We start from the raw sequence: 16,449 nt of genomic DNA, 5'->3' as shown, positions 1-16,449 counted from the left end.
CCTTTTGAAAACTGTTACCTGACAAATTCTGCAGCTGCTGCTTACCTCTATCACTGTTCTATTTCATACATTTTTTTTAATAAGATATTTTATCGAGTCATACTATTATCATTCCTTTTAATTGTATCATTAATTATTTCATCTTCTTTCTCCAATTAATTCTAAAGTTCTATTGAATTTCAAAGTCCTTATTTCTATTGTCTGTAATATTAGACTGAACGAGTCCATATAGTTTACGCCAAACTTCGTAATTTTCATCCTCTTCGAGAAAATTGTATTTTTGCTCTCTTTGTTGTAAAACCTAAAGCTATCTCTTTAAAAGTCTATGTTAAAAATACATTTTAACGATATACAGCTTACTAAGAACTTTCCGCCGAGTTGAATTTCAATATTGTGCATCATTTTCTTTTTCCAAATAGTACATCTATTTTCACATATTTCTTGTTCCCTTAGAAACAAGACATTACACTGTGAATCATTTTGTACCTTAAATAGTTGAACCATCCCACTCATTCCATGACTAAAATACATTTTGTGTTAACAAACGTTGTGATTCAAATGACTGGTTTCTGTGAAGAAAACAAAATAGTATTCGACCTTTCCTTCCCTATTATTTGTAGTATTTTGTCACCCTCACTATATATCTCCCATAGATGATCTAATTAAAAGATGAAGAGACCTATTAGAAATCTATATACTGACAATTGTAATAAATTATTATATACTTCTCTCTATCTCTCCCTCTTCCTTTAAAAACTTTTAAAATCGATATCTTCTAAAAATAATGCACCTTTTTCTCTTTTCAAGTTAGGAAATGTCAGACTTTTATCTGGATGGATTTTTCACAAAGTATTCTTAATTTCTTTGATACATAAGATAATGAATAAATTATCGAGATTTCTTCTACAAAATAAAAATTTTAAACCTATATACATCAATTACAACAACATTATTCCATTCTAATTAAATTAACGATGAAAATAAAGTGATTTAAAAAGTATTATCTAAAACTGTTTTTGAATTTTTAAACTTTTGGATATTTATAGAGCCTTGAATATGATCTCTCCGAGTGCTTCAAGTTCTGAAATTGTTGAGTTGCTGAAGTATTATATTTTTGGCCTTTTGTGTTGATTATTGAATGTTTAAATTGTATATTTTTAAACTTATTTCATCCCGATTTGCAAATTTATACAGTCCATGTGCTCAGCGTGTCCTTGAGTTGCAGAAGTCTCGCACAAACTCGTTCTGTGTGGATGAAATTACACGTTGTCAAACTAATGAAAAGACATCAGCAGAATATTTTCACATCAACATCAATAATTATATGTAATAATCTTGTGCCATCGCGAAACGTTTTCCAAATACGTTTTTCTTCATTACCGTTATGCACAGCATCTTCCTATGACTCATAAGAACATTTTTCTCCCTTACCCTCTTCCTATTTGCATACACGAAGTACAAAGTACAAGGATCAAAGATCAACAATGATTCTCCGTCTCTTGTTACCTTTTTATGTGACAAATCCAGTCGTGTCTCCTTGATCACGGATCAATTGTGTTAAGTCGTCTTAGAATTATGTAGATGATGTCAGGGTCGTTTTCTAATCTATGAAAGGTTTAGAGTTCTTTCGTTCTGCTACCTGCTATGTAAAACATAAAAAGAGTCGAACAAAACAAAATGCAATATGTAAATTATATTACGATTATGGAAATTATATGATATTAGGAACGATAACCAGTTATGCGCTAACAGATTTACTATCTTAAGCCGCCCATCAGACCAAATCTTCATGATATAGTCATGTTCAACAGATTATATTTTACATTTTGGTATGCCAATCTCAAGACACTTAAACCATATTGCTCATAGTTCGTGGGTCGAATAGGATGAGAAATCTTCCAAACGCACGCAGCTATCTGTCAATCAAAAAGGTTTGTCTCATTTGCACCCCTTCCCCTCCCCACCTAGCTTACACATCTCTCTATTTATCTCCAAAAACATTCCAATATAAAATTATATTATTGAGAAAAAAGTCCAATACTTTACCATGTAACACACCTTAAATTACCAGATAAACTATTTGATTAAAAATCCAAATATATATATATATATTCTACTTAACCAGGTTTTACCGTAATAGAAAATTCCATTCAATTGGTGTTGATTTAACACTCTTGCTATTTGTGTGCCCTTTTAAATAAAAATATTTTACTTAGTGCTCCTAATTTTTGTGATCTGTTTCCTCTTCGTGTATGCGTCGATTCATTGCTGGTACAGACTTAAATCCTTAAACTCATCAGATAAGGTTGGGATTTCGATAAAGATATCAAAATTCTTTTTCAATTCTCTAAACGTCAACTTCGAAAGCTTTGTAATAAAGATTCCCAAACATATACATGGGTTCCTCATAGTTCCAGAATAGTCTTCAAGTTCTTAGATCTTCGGATTTCCAGATTTTTTACAATTGACATTAATTCATTTAATTGGTATTAATTGTATTTGCAAAAAGATAAAACACAATGTCTATTAGAAATAAAATAAAATTCAATTTCTACATTAATTAAAACCAATGTTACCAAGTCAAAAAACCTAACATTTCTGCCTCGTCTTATATATACATAATATATAATTCTTGCGCATATACTCTTTTTACTTCGACAATTTTTCCTTCACTTGCTAAGTCAACGATATCTTCCAAACACCTCTCATACTCTCTGAATATCTAAAACACACACGTTAACATCCTATCCTAATCGGCATGGCCAAGGGTTGCGCAGATCTATGAACACATTATTATGCAACGTCGAACAAGCATAAACATGGAAACTTTATAAACAGGAGAAACTTCTGGTAACTCTAATTGGGTTATTAGCATGCCGAGTTACCTTACTTGAAGTGTACCTGTGACCTCAAGATAACGGTTCTTTGCATCATTAGCCTATGATATTCAACGAAAATGAACTTCTGGATCTGAGGAAACGATCGATCAGGGGAATGGAAGTCCATTGCATGAAAGCCATTTCTCATCGTGTAGTTATCACGCAGACGAGCTCGGTATCGTGCAAAAGATAATTTGTGCGCCAATTCAATCAGCCTCTAGAAACACAAACTTTTTCCTTCCGACTCACTCAAAATTCAGATATACTTCCTTATAGTTCTTTTTTTTTCGCTCATTGCAATCTTATGGATTTTCTAAGCCAACGATAACGACGGCATCGTCCATATTGACAGCTTCATTCGCAATAAGATGAATTTTCTATGGTGTCTATGTGCCAGACTGAAAAGGAATTGACGACATTAATAAGTTGGTGAATAGAAAAGTTGAAAAGAAATAGTTCTACATTATTACTTGCAAAAATGTATTTATTTATCTTACACTCCTCTCAGTACTTCTCACTTCATCTTCTTATTTAACTTGTATCACAGCTTTACTTACAAATGTATTTGATATAAAATTAAAAGTATCACAATGGCTTACAATAATAGAGATCCTTTGTCTTCGATTATCTTGATCCTAAATGGCATTAGAAATATGTGAAAAAAATTCATCAATGTTGAAAGCCTTGGTAGGTTGCACTTGATACATATAATTTTATAATATTATAATCAATTCACGACTTGATAAACATAAAAATGTAATTTTTCAAAAATTTGATTAACCCTTTGATAGCACACTATGTTACATATATAATACGTTAAGACATTATGCATAAAAATACTGTATAAAAGTTAATACATAATAACAATTTTTTTTTCAATTAAAATGCGAGATATTTAAAAAAATATGATAATATGCAAATATATGTATATTTTCTTAATAAAAAAAATGTTGAGTATGCCATAGTTGCATCGAAGAATTATTATTTGTTATACTATTCAGGATCAAGAAGAGTTAAATGCTATACAAATAAAATTATTATCACAATGCAAGGCAGTCTTATAATATGTGTATATAAATTTACAAATTTATTACAAACCTAAGAGTATTTTTAATTTCTAAAACAATGTGAAAATTTTCCCGCTTTCTGTTCTTTACCAGTATTTTACTTTAATTATACACAAGTTAAATAAATACTTTGGTTTCGATACAGTTTACAAACCAAATTGATGACAGGTAGGAAGGCCGATATGTGCGTATGTATGCGTACGAAATCCCAAGGTATCGTCTGCACCTGCATTACAGCAACTCTCTCTCTCTCTCTTTCTCTCTTTCTCCCTATCCTTTTTTTTTCCACCTGCATCCGCCATCTCAAACGGTGAGACTGCAAGTAAAAAATATCCAGATATATACTAGTGTAACGATGAGACTGCGAAAATTGCCGCAATGCTGCAGGATGATTATTTGGCATCTTCTGGATACATCAAGGTTGCTTGCTGATATTGGAACATAGCTCCACAAAAATTAGATTGGTTCGTGAATTTTCGTTCTGCTTCAGTAAGACAGAGAAAAATCAAGTAGAAGATAGACATTGAGACATCCATCCATGGATCGGCATACATCGTATAGTGTATTGTAGTTGATAAAACATTATTATTAATGGCAGCACGACATTTGCTGAGGTGGCCATTTTGAATAAGCATGGATGACCTCGAGGATATGATCGAATTTTCTGCAGATTTTTACGACGTTTCGATCACCCTGGACTATCTGTGGAAACAAGAGCATGTATCCTCCAAGCCTAGTCACCGCTGCACAGGCGATTTGATTGTACTCAGCTGCTGAAGGAAGTCCACTATGCTGCTAAGGTCTTCGCACAAGTTATCCCGCGAGAAAGTTATGTTCCTCGAGTCAGGATGATAGCCACACCTCTCGAACTCACGTTCAGTCGTATTGTACAGGCCACAACTGCCGTACTCCACGTTCTTGAGTAGATGCCTTCGCAAACGCCGCCAACGAGTTACCCTCGACAACTGCTTAGCCCGTAACTCGTATTCCGCCTTGTGTAGGGCGTGAGTTAGCACGGCTTCCATATGGAAGTCGCGTTTGGGGCTCCTATGGCACTTTAGCTTCTTCTGACGCACGTTGGTGATCCAGTTCGTCAACTGTTCCGTGTGGCTCGGCTTGCCCATCTCAATCTCTCGCGGTCGATCACGAATGTCTCTCGTGGCCATAGATAATTGCGTCACACTCCCGTAGGTAGGAACTATTCTAGCTTGCCCCATCGTACAACTAAGTATTGATTAAGTATCGAATACACCAACCTGTATCCAATTCGCGCCTCTAGTCGCTCGCCAGCGGTAAAGTTGCTCGAGGCGCATTCAAGAATTCCTCGGTGAGATCCAGCCGCACCGTTCAGAGAGGACTTGCAGAATGGCGGCGCAATTCTCGTAGTGGGGGCCTTATATACTTAAATGGCCGTCGTTAAGTGTAACCTTCCGCGTTGGCGCATAAAGTAGTCCTGCGTTTGTATCCAAAAATCTGTCCAACGTCGTCGAATTTCTCGCTTATTAACAACACAACTCGTTCATTCGTAATACAAAGTGCCTTTCGAGAACCTTTTGAGAACCGAATTACTGCTCGCAAAGCAAAAATCGATGCAGCCGAGAAAACGGATTACGGCGTAGGAAATAAGTACCGTAGACCGTCGTAAGTGATGCGGTCCCTCTTCCTACAACCACAATTGCCGAGTATTTCATTGTTGCTAGTAGGAAGTGGGATTGCGTTTTCCTGCGCATGTGCGCACGTACATATACCGAGTTGTCCTTTTTCATCATGGTAGAAATGCTGCACAGTGAAGTTGTAACGATAATGATATTTACGTTAAGAATTACAGAATAGAGTTGATGGTCTGTTTTTTTCTAGCTGGAATGTGTTTAGGTCGTTTTATTAGGAATTTATGCCCCTTGCACAATACGAGGGAAATATTAATAGAAGTAACACAAGAATCTGTCGGAAACTATTCATGCATTTATTACTTTATTAGTATTATATTTGGAAAAAAAACAAAACAAAAACGAGCATATCTCTACTCTAAGATTTTTTTTTTCTTAGTTTATCGATCCTTATTATTTACATCCGTAGTTTTGATATTTAAATTCTGAACATACCTGTATACTGTCACGTCAAATGTTCTGATATGTATGTACTCTCTTATTATACTATATATATACGTGATGTAAACTATATTTAAAATTATCTAGAAAAAATATATTTCTCCAATACACTGCTGAAGGGTCTTGAATTTCTTGCAGTCAGCTCCTCCCCAATATCTGAGAATGGATTAAAATGTATTCAGATTTTCAGAAATAATGTGGATTCACAAATGCGTTAAAATGAATCCATTTCAATCCGAATACATTTTTATTTATTTATAGGAATTGCATGGAGCATATCTGTATATCTTTCAATCTAAAAATAATATTATATATGTGTTGGAAAGAAAAAAAAATAAAAGGTGCAAGAACGGTTTAATTGAAAACAATATATATATTATATAGATATCTTTGGTATAATGTGACGTTTCTATCTATAAATGTAGATAATATTTTTAGTAGATAGTTGATAAAAATATGATAAAAAATTTAATATCCTTTTGTCTCTATATTAATCATATATTCCTTTTATATTAATTATTATACTATTAGAACTTGTATAATAATTGTCGTATATCCTTTTATAGAAAATATGACGTCGATATGAGAAAAAATTCAATGATACGATGATGATGTCATCATTTAAAAATAAATTTATAAGTGATAAATAAAATCATGATAATATCTTTATGATATTATTATGGCTTCTATGTTCTACTTGGGTATATACTATATACTTATGAATTCGTTACTCCGTTGAAATTACGCACTATGCGCGGTAGAAAATACACGTATTTCTACCAATAACACTGAAAATACCTTTTCATACACGTCGCTCATCGCTCATTTTTCAACGACATAGTGACGTCACGTAATCGCTGATAACGTGATTTTGTAGTTGAATTTTTCCAATGACAAGCGACGTTGCAAGTGATCGTGTTATGATAATATGACATGTAATGAAATATATTAAAATGAATGAAGAGGTAAAGTATAATATATATTGAAATATATATAAAATTATAAGTTGTAAATAATATCAACATATATAAAAGCATATAATGTATCACATATAATAAAAGAAATAATAAAAAACATATATATTATTATAAAAAAAGTAATAAGATTATATCATACATAATAAAAAAAAATTTATTACTTATTTTTTAGTATCTTATGTAATATCTATGTATTGCTGCTTGTCCGTTTTTCTTTTTGCATTTTCTTTACAATTATATTTTCAAAAAAATCTGGAAATAATTGAATAATTTTAATCGGAATAATTCGTACAGATTATCCTCCCCAGGAATATATCGAAATACTAGAAAGACAGAGACTGACAAAGTGACGAATTGACGATTAACGATCGAGTTGCATTTGATTGTCCAATCAAAGTTATTGACCATGAAAGCAATTATTGAAGCGGATTTATTAAAAACCACTCAAGAACTAATCAATGAACATTTTTTTGATCAATCAGTAGTGTTGTTTTTTATTTTAATCAAATCAGATAAGTAAAAAACCGATATTATTTTTGTATCAATTTAATACAAACGTTTTCAAAATAGTAGTAAAATATTTGCACTTAAAATGAAATAAATATATATGCAAATAAGTGCGAATATATATTCGAGCGTTTTGAAAAGAGAGAAAGCGAAGACGCTGAGTGCAAAAAGTGCAAACAACTCGAGCAGACCGTTCTTGCTGAAACGACCAAAACGACCAGTTTGAAGACTCGTGAAAATGCACCTTTATGCACACGCGCACGGATAGGATAAGGACGACCTAGTTTCCACTTTCCACATGGTTTTTTTGTACATGCAAACGTCAGGTCACAGCAAAGGTTCTTACTGACAAGTGAGGGGATCATCTCCGGAGTGGCGAACACGGACGCGCACGCAACGACGAGAACATTCACGAGTAGCGCGGCGAGATGAGCAAAAGGCGGAACAGGCAACCAGACGCGAATCCCGACGTCAGTGAAGCCTCTACAGAGTCCTGCGAAGAGACGAACACAGGTTAGAAACGCATGCCTCCTAGAGTTTCTGATAACTACGAAATCTCGGATTGTCGAGCCTCCTTATTTTCGAATTTTTAATTTTTCTTTATTTTTAATTCTCTTTTTGTGTTCACTCCGGTTTTTCTGACCTCTAGGGATATATCTTTAAATTTTCAAAATAGGTCAGCAAATCGAGCAACTTAGAAATTTACCAACACAAAGAGTTACAAATTAAAAAATTTCAAAGTCGAGAGATTTAACATCTCTTCGAATATTTAATAATAAAAAAAATAAATTTTTTAACTTGACACATTCAAAAGTATCTGTTTATATAATCCGTACAAAGACATTTAAATTGAATTTATATTTTAATGTAAGATATTATTGACTGTTAGCAGGTGCAAAATGTCTGCACATAGCAAAGGCCATTAACCTGAACAAAGTAAAAAAAAATCTAAAAAAGACTGGTATATTAAGCAAATGTTCCATGTGCAAGAAACTGGAGGTGGACCTCAAGACATCAGAGGAGATTGTAAATGACACTGTAAACTTAATTATGTAACTGAAATAGCATATCAAGTATTAAAGTCTAATGTAAAATTGTTTAAATTTGTAGAGTGATATTTCCAAGCCTCTGTGGATTTGCTTGCAATGTGGTGAACAAAGCTGTAGTAAAGAGGAAAAACAGCATGCTGTCGAGCATTACAAAAAGCCTCACAGCGACTGCCATTGCATGGTGACGGATTCTCACCATTGGAGTGTTTGGTGTTACCAATGTGAAATTGAAGTTCAACCGAACAGTAGGTAAGCTAAGCGATAAACTGTTTTAATATTAAGTATTAAAACAAATAATTCAGTATTTTTTATGAAATTTAATATTTATTGTCTAAACATACACTGTCAGTCAAAAATTTCTAGATACCACTAAAATTAGTAATTCAACAGTGTCCAGCGATTCTTGAATGCCCTTGAATTCTAGAATTATCCCGAGGGCATATTCTATGACTCTTAATGCAAATTTTGTTATTTTTATAACACTGCTGCGCAACTTCTTTATCATAATAAAAGAGCTGTACAATGATGTTAATTATTTGTAAGACAAAATCGATGTATCGGTAGCACTGCAGAGTAGTCGCGTCTAATCTAAATCATTTATAATCTTTGTAATGTAGTTCGTTATTTGATATTAATGATTAATATATTGGAGTACGAAATCAGTATTGACATAAAAATTAATCAATGTTTTTATTTTACTTTTTGTTGGACAAAGAGAACATGATGCATGTGTCAGAACAAATAATAATCTGAAAGTATTGTATCCGACTTATTCATTAAACTGATCAGATAGAATATCTTTAGATTATTATTTATTCCAATAGATGCAGAGCGCTATTTTCCAGCAAAAAATTTAAAAATGTATTTCATAGAGATAAGAAAATTGTTGAATTGAAAGCTTGATGAATTTATTGCAAGACTAATCTTTCTATCGTGGCGAAATCTATGGTCGGTATTCATAGTCGGTTTTTATATTTAAGATCACTTTAAATATAATTTTTAATTATCATAAACCACACACAGTCACATTATTTTAAACATCCTTAAAATTAGAACGGATTGGATGATATTTCATGTGTCATAAAATAAATTTTTTTAACGCATTGATTGTTTATTATAAAATAGAAAGATCCGAGAACCTCTCTATCTTACAGCTTTTTTGTATGACACATAAAATATTAATTTATGAATACCTGCCTATAATTTGTCTGAAAGATTGAAAAAAATACTGAAAAATATTATAGGAAAAAATAGTAGATTACTTTCATATAATTGAACTATGTTGGTATGTTTCGACATTAAATATCACATTGCATAAAAAATAATATATTATTTATATTTCTATAAACCTAATAAAAAGCATGTTTATATGTTTACGAATGTATATATTTGTATATTTTACTTTTCAGGAAAAAACTCCTTGAAACTGTAGAATTTATCAAAAAGTATGTAAATATACCACAAATATCTCAATCAAAAATGCCAGTGATTCAGTGCCAAAAAGAGATAATAAACGACGTACAGGAGAAAGAACCTAATAAAATGTTGAATAATCTTCCTAAAGTCGGAGTATGTGAATTATATGACATGTTCTTTTTTGTTTAATTTCAAGTTGCTTTTCTTAATCTCTCTTTTTATTTTACAATTTCTTTTTAAATGTATAATGCAATAATATGGAGATAAATTGTATAACAATGTTAAAAATATTTACAAAATTAAGAAATTTTTTAATTATGCATTATAGGGCTTAGCAAATCTAGGAAATACATGCTTCTTCAATGCTGTACTTCAATGTCTAGCGCAAACACCTTACTTGGTGAAGGTACTAGACGATCTGCGTATACCCGGGCAGAAATTTGTCTTACCAGGTGGAAAGCACAAACCTGTCGATGCTAAGGAGGAAGTGGAACTGGTATGTTTACCTTTTATATTAAAATTGTCTTATATTATCTCAAGATATTTGTGAGGTGCTAGATTAAATTTAATATTATAACAGTTTGTTAAATGAAAGGTCTAGATTTGCTTCTTAGATTTATCACTCTGTAGATGTGATACTAGCAATATGGAAAAAACAATTTCACTAAAGCAATAACAGTGTCTAAAATGTAAATTAATCTCAAGATAACTAAAAATAAGCATATTGTGGTACTGCATCATTCCTCGGAAGACGAGAAATCTCCAAACAGAAAACAATATATGAAGCAATATGATTTACAAAAAAAAAAGACAAATATTTATTCGATACAAGTGAAACAAGCCAAATTCATTATTAGATAAATGATTTGAATTTGTGTTTGATAAATCCACAAAGTTAAATTTAATCATTTGATCAAATAAATCGATAAAATAAGAAAATGTATTAATATTATTATATTAAAGATTCATATAAGAAAGATGTATCAATATTAGTTAAAAAGATAATTATTTTATTTATTTTATAGCCACCAATCGAGGGGACCTTAGAACGATGGGGCAGTTTCACGTCAATTCTCTGCGAAACGTTGTCAAAAATGCAAAATACGAACGGTCATCAAACTTATACTCCTTTAAATCTCCTCTGTAAGCTCAGGAAAAAAACTACACAATGCGTGGATGGAGGGCAGCACGATTCACATGAGTTTCTTCGACACTTATTGGAAATAGTTCGAAATGAAGATCTCCGAGTAAGTAAAAGTTCTTAAATAAAAAGCTCTTAAATCTTTTCTAACAATCTTATCAAAGTCAACTTTATCTTTCAGAATGTTCTTTATTTAAGTAGTTTAAAAATGACTACTTTTTTAATAAATACTTTTAAAACTTATGCACTTATCGTTTTAAAAGGTTTTTAAGATATCCGGCCAAAATTTGCCATTTTTACTCTGTCCTTTTTTCTGTTCGGGAAAACCATTCTTATTTTTTAATGGCCATAGAGAATATATTTAAAAAATGAAAGAAAATTCTCATATAAGGATAGAACATTATACGGTCTTAATCATTTAGAATAATAAATCGTTTATTATTATTATATTAAGATTTTACTTAAAATTCTATAACTGTTGTTTTTTGTTAGATTTGTGTTTAATATTTAGATTCATACACATGTATTCTCTATAATTTTATATTATATTATATGATATTTTATATATTTTATTTTATTTATTCTTTTAGAAAAATGTAAAGAAAATTTTTTTAGTCTAAATTTATTGTTCTTTTTAAAGTAATGTCAGATTCAATGCTAAAGCCAGTTCTTAATTTGCGAGTTCTTAATATTCAATATGATGTAATGATAAATCTTAAAAGTAAGTTGAAATGTCACTTTGCAGAGATACCAGAGCATAATTCTGAGGGAAGTCGGTCTGAGCGGCAAGACAAAACCTGATTGCGTGGAAAAAGGCTTGAAATCTCGTGTGAAGTTCTATGGCAATCAGGCCAGTACGCGGCTGTTAGGACCAGAAGCAGTATTTCGCGGCGTGTTAGTATCTACTCTAGAGTGCCTGGATTGTCATCATTCGTCGCAACGCACCGAGCCATTTCTAGACTTGAGTCTGCCCGTTACAGCGGATAAGCCACAACCTCCACTCTTAAAGTAAAGAAAAAGACTTATTTATTTTCTTCAGATTACAGTAATTAATTTTATCAACTTCTAAAGTAGAATATGGTCATTTTGACATATAGAAGGAAGAACAGCGAATTTGAGGATGCTTTTGATATGATGAACATTCAACAACATAATTGTCAGACGGAGATTTGGAGATCGGAGGAGACAACATGGAAGCAGTTGAAGAAGGAGAAAAAGGCAGCCAGGAAGAACAGAAAGAATAAAAGGCACGAGAATTATAACAATTCTACTGTGGATCTAAATAATCCCACGGAAGAAAACAATGATAATGTTTTGAAATCAGGTATAGCTTTTTTTCTTTTGCCATAGAGAAGCTATTTATAATATAACAATTCTAATTTTTCTTACGCGCTATACAAATGTTCTAAAAAGAAAATACTTTCCCGTTTTTTAAATCCATTTTCTCATAAACAAAGTTGTATAAAAAGTTTTTTATTTTTAGAAGAGAGTGACGCCGACGTGGAAGACAATATCGAGGTGGACAATTCTCATCCGGAAATTGGAGAGTCTGGTTATAGCTCTGAGAAAGCATCCGCAGTCACCACTCCTGTATCTCCTGCTCACCATCAGCATCCAAACAGTGACTTTAATAGCACAATCAAACCTGAGGACAGTAATCTGGACAACAGTAACTTGGACTCAGCACAAGTTAGACATCTAGTGAACATTAACGCATTAACTAGTCCTAGTCCAACCGACGTGTCGATGACGGACTTGACTCAAATCAGGATACCACTCGAGAAGACTGATAAGAACGTCGGTATCATCAGCTCTGAGAATGAAATGTCAGCCACAGCATTGATCAGTTCCATAATTGTCAACTCTGACGTCACAAGCCCTGAAGTACCCACCGCAAGTTTAAGTAGTTCTGCTGCTTCTAAGGAGAGTCCCACTAGCCCTGTCAATAATGAAGAAGTTGCAGAAAGGTATTCAAATGTTCAAACGTTAAATTAAAATATAAAAACTTTGAATGTTTTTTCAATTCGTCCATTCTTGAAAGCTTAAGATTATGAAATTTGTTTGATGAATATTGATTTTTGGAATTCTTAAATCTTGAATATTTTTACATTTTAACTCTAATATGTGTTTGTGTGACAAAATTATAATAGTATAAAAATTATAATATTTGATTTCTTGCTTTTAAAAAAGATTAAAAGACTTTCATTTTGGCCGAAAAACGGCTCTAACTTAACATCCTCCTTGGAATTAAGCGTGGTATTTCCTCAGATTGGATGGTGTTGAAACATGGATGGCTACTACTTTATCGAGGTATGGTAGAAGGCAATATAATAACGAAACTTCCAATGGAGATGATCCCGAAGAGCAAGATGTGTATAATAAGCTTGCTGATATAGTTACGGGAATGTCTAAGCTGGGAATCGTCGGACATCAATCGCCTGGCAGGTACACGACCAAGGAGGGTGAATGTTCCGTGGAATCGTGCTTGAATCAATTCACCGCGCTAGAGCTAATGACGGGAAGTAACAAAGTCGTGTGCGAGGCATGCACAGCTCGTGAGAAGAAGGTAACTCAAAAAGAAAAGAAAGTGATCCTTCTCAAGCTCTCTAAAGAAACTTGGTACATTCGAGAAATATGTGAGAACTTTTATAACATTTTCTTTCTCGTCTTCTTACGTGAATGAGAATAATATCATTTCATTTTCACTTTTCTTTTTTTTTCTCAGAATCAGGAAGGTTCATCGAAGATGGTATGTACTTCGAGTACAAAGCAATACCTCATTTCTCAAGTACCTCCGATATTGATACTGCATTTGAAAAGGTTTCAAACACAGAGAGTCGGTTTTCGAAAGGTTTTCAAGCATGTGTCGTTTCCGATATTATTGGACTTGGCACCGGTTTGCACAGATCACAAAAAACGTCGACTTTATGCACTTTATGGAGTCGTCGAGCACAGTGGAACCGTTCATGGTGGCCACTATGTTGCTTATGTGAAGGTAGATTTTATTTACTGTCGAACTTCAAAAGGATATTTATGATTTTATAAAAAGATAAGATAAAATGAATTTGTTTTTCAAAAAATGTGAACAGGAATGTGCGTTGAAAATGGCTTTAAATAAAAATATATTAAATCTTCGTATTTATATGATTATATTGGAAGAATTTATTAAAGTTGTGTTGCAATCATATTGCAATAAAAACTAAAGGTCAAAGAAAAAGTATAAAAATATTCAATGTTTCTGTTGCTTTACTTCTGATAATCTTTTTTTGTATGGAAATATGTGATGATAACATAATTTTGAAAAATTACTGTTTCTTATGAACCCTTTATTTATGTTCTTGTTAGACGAGACTGCCACTATCACCAAATGATCCCCGATGGAAGTTTCTTCCAAAGGATAAAGATCCTAAGGCGAATAACGAGTCGAGTAGTTCAGATTCAGATGAGGAAGAACCATCAGCGAAAGCTATATCCATTGTAGAACCACCACCTGGAAGATGGTATTATGTATCAGATTCTCGGTGAGATCCTTGTTATTATAACATGTTTATTAGAAAACACAAAAAAAATATATGTAACAAAATTAATATCATGAGCTCTATACAACAAATTATAAAATTAATTCTAGAAGTTACTTTTTCGTTTAGAAAATTAAACGTAATTTTCTAAATACAAATATCGTATTCATAAGAAATTGATGTTATATATATATATATATATATATTTAAATTCCAAACACTCAGTATATATATATAACATCAATTTCTTATGAATACGATATATATATATATATACTGAATGTTTGTAATTTATAAGGAATATTAATGTAATTATTACTATTTATTTATTTCATCATTGACATTTATTATCATTTTTTATATTTATTCTATATTTATTGTATCTATTCTAGGGTATCGGAGGTAGATGAAAATACAGTGCTACAAAGTCAAGCGTATCTCTTATTCTACGAGAGGATTCTCTGATTCGATAAAACAATGCAGAACGTGAATGAGTATCGATGTAGTTATGTTCGCATTTCCGATTTTCGAAAGAAAGGAAACAGACTTATGATGAATTTATTAATTATGCAATTATTAAGAATCACATCACGCGTTATTGTATGTATGATGTATGAAACTGATTATGTGTACACACATTGCAAGAAACCTGTAATCTATTAGAAATATCGAAAACTTGGTTCTTGTGAAAAGTTGTTTTTTTACAGTCGGTTAGCAACAGATGCCAAGAATTATTAATAAAAAATTTGAAAACTTTCGTAAAACGTTGAAGTGAATGCTGGAGTGACGGCCGAACTAATCAATATCAATAGTATGGAATCCCGATTGCATCACTCACATTAGTTGATACGTAGTAAATTTTCACTGCTTTTTTTATCAATGAGAATATTTGATTTTTAAATTGGCCATTTAGCAATGTATGTGTGCAATATGCGATGCGTGCAATCAGAACCTTCCCAACAGTATCTTTGATTATAGAAACTTGCAGGTCTATCTGTACCTTTTAACACATGTTTCATTATTGTTATAACGCCGCGGGCCCCTATTCTGTAACTCGTTATGATCGTAACGCTATCGTGATATTTTGTTGCGTAATTTTTTTACCATGTATATTACCAAATCCGTGCAAAGACAATATTAAGCCCGATCTACAATCGCGTAAATGTAGTAGTTGTAAGAATTGACCAATTATAGTTGAATACGAGGAGAATATCCATCTATGACTGAAAAATTACAACTACGACCATTTACAACTACGTTCACGCAATTGTAGAACAGGCTTAACAATATCGTTATTGTCTTAACGAGTTACAGAATAGGGGCACTACGCAGCTTCTTTACCATAGTGAAAGAGCTGCGAAGTATTGCAATAATAATGAAATTTGTATTAAGAATTACATAGACCTGCTGGATTGCTAGCAGTAAAATTTATATGAACATAGAAACAGTACCACCTTAGCCCTTACCATGTTGGAAGAACTGACATGGTAAAATTTTTTTCCACACAATGCCCATAAGAACTAAAACTAAAATGTCAATCATGAATTAATTCGTAATTCAAACTGATTGCCGAAGTATCTGTCATTCGTGTTGCAATATTAATTTTGTGAAATTAAAAATTAAGATATATTAAATGAGTCGTTATTGTTATGTAGAAAAGTAGAATGGTTTAAAATATAAGTGTTAACATGAAGACAATGATACCAGCTTCCGATTGTTTGAGTATTAAAATTATGAGTTTGTATAATATTCTCTCTCTCTCTCTCTCTCTCTCTCTCTCTCTCTCT

At 32.3% G+C, this 16,449-nt stretch overlaps 2 protein-coding genes and 1 long non-coding RNA gene across 3 annotated transcripts; 1 reads left to right on the top strand and 2 right to left on the bottom strand.

The window, feature by feature from the left end:
• Positions 1 to 4,137: 4,137 nt before the first annotated feature.
• Positions 4,138 to 5,490, bottom strand: LOC108780449 (uncharacterized). The gene is made up of 2 exons (XR_001940901.1): positions 5,203 to 5,490; positions 4,138 to 4,262 (listed from the first exon to the last, which is right to left on the bottom strand). It is a non-coding gene; the product is annotated as an uncharacterized LOC108780449 (long non-coding RNA).
• On the bottom strand, positions 4,269 to 5,196 carry LOC108780448 (uncharacterized). The gene has a single exon (XM_018548161.1). It carries the CDS (start codon positions 5,161 to 5,163, stop codon positions 4,684 to 4,686), a length of 480 nt encoding a protein of 159 aa, XP_018403663.1. The 5' UTR covers positions 5,164 to 5,196; the 3' UTR covers positions 4,269 to 4,683.
• Positions 5,491 to 7,850: 2,360 nt separating the features above from the next.
• Usp16-45 (ubiquitin specific protease 16/45) lies at positions 7,851 to 16,170 on the top strand. Its single transcript, XM_018548111.1, has 13 exons — positions 7,851 to 8,051; positions 8,428 to 8,564; positions 8,649 to 8,836; positions 9,997 to 10,156; positions 10,332 to 10,499; positions 11,029 to 11,250; positions 11,890 to 12,152; positions 12,242 to 12,468; positions 12,628 to 13,111; positions 13,413 to 13,710; positions 13,870 to 14,139; positions 14,490 to 14,665; positions 15,055 to 16,170. Exons 1-13 carry the CDS (start codon positions 7,967 to 7,969, stop codon positions 15,125 to 15,127), a joined length of 2,751 nt encoding a protein of 916 aa, XP_018403613.1. The 5' UTR covers positions 7,851 to 7,966; the 3' UTR covers positions 15,128 to 16,170.
• Positions 16,171 to 16,449: the final 279 nt, after the last annotated feature.

The sequence above is a fragment of the Cyphomyrmex costatus genome, unplaced genomic scaffold (genome assembly GCF_001594065.2).
Source record: "Cyphomyrmex costatus isolate MS0001 unplaced genomic scaffold, Ccosl1.0 scaffold70, whole genome shotgun sequence".
Taxonomy (NCBI): domain Eukaryota; kingdom Metazoa; phylum Arthropoda; class Insecta; order Hymenoptera; family Formicidae; genus Cyphomyrmex; species Cyphomyrmex costatus.
The sequence above is the reverse complement of the archived record's forward strand: the minus strand, read 5'-3'. Positions and strand labels throughout refer to the sequence as shown.

Excerpts from the sequence above, each read along its gene's own strand:
- LOC108780448 (XM_018548161.1), bottom strand. The coding sequence starts at position 5,163 with ATGGGGCAAGCTAGAATAGTTCCTACCTACGGGAGTGTGACGCAATTA.
- Usp16-45 (XM_018548111.1), top strand. The coding sequence starts at position 7,967 with ATGAGCAAAAGGCGGAACAGGCAACCAGACGCGAATCCCGACGTCAGT. Across the intron at positions 8,052-8,427 it reads CTGCGAAGAGACGAACACAG|CAGGTGCAAAATGTCTGCAC; the intron begins GTTAGAAACGCA and ends ATTGACTGTTAG. Across the intron at positions 13,112-13,412 it reads AATGAAGAAGTTGCAGAAAG|ATTGGATGGTGTTGAAACAT; the intron begins GTATTCAAATGT and ends GTATTTCCTCAG.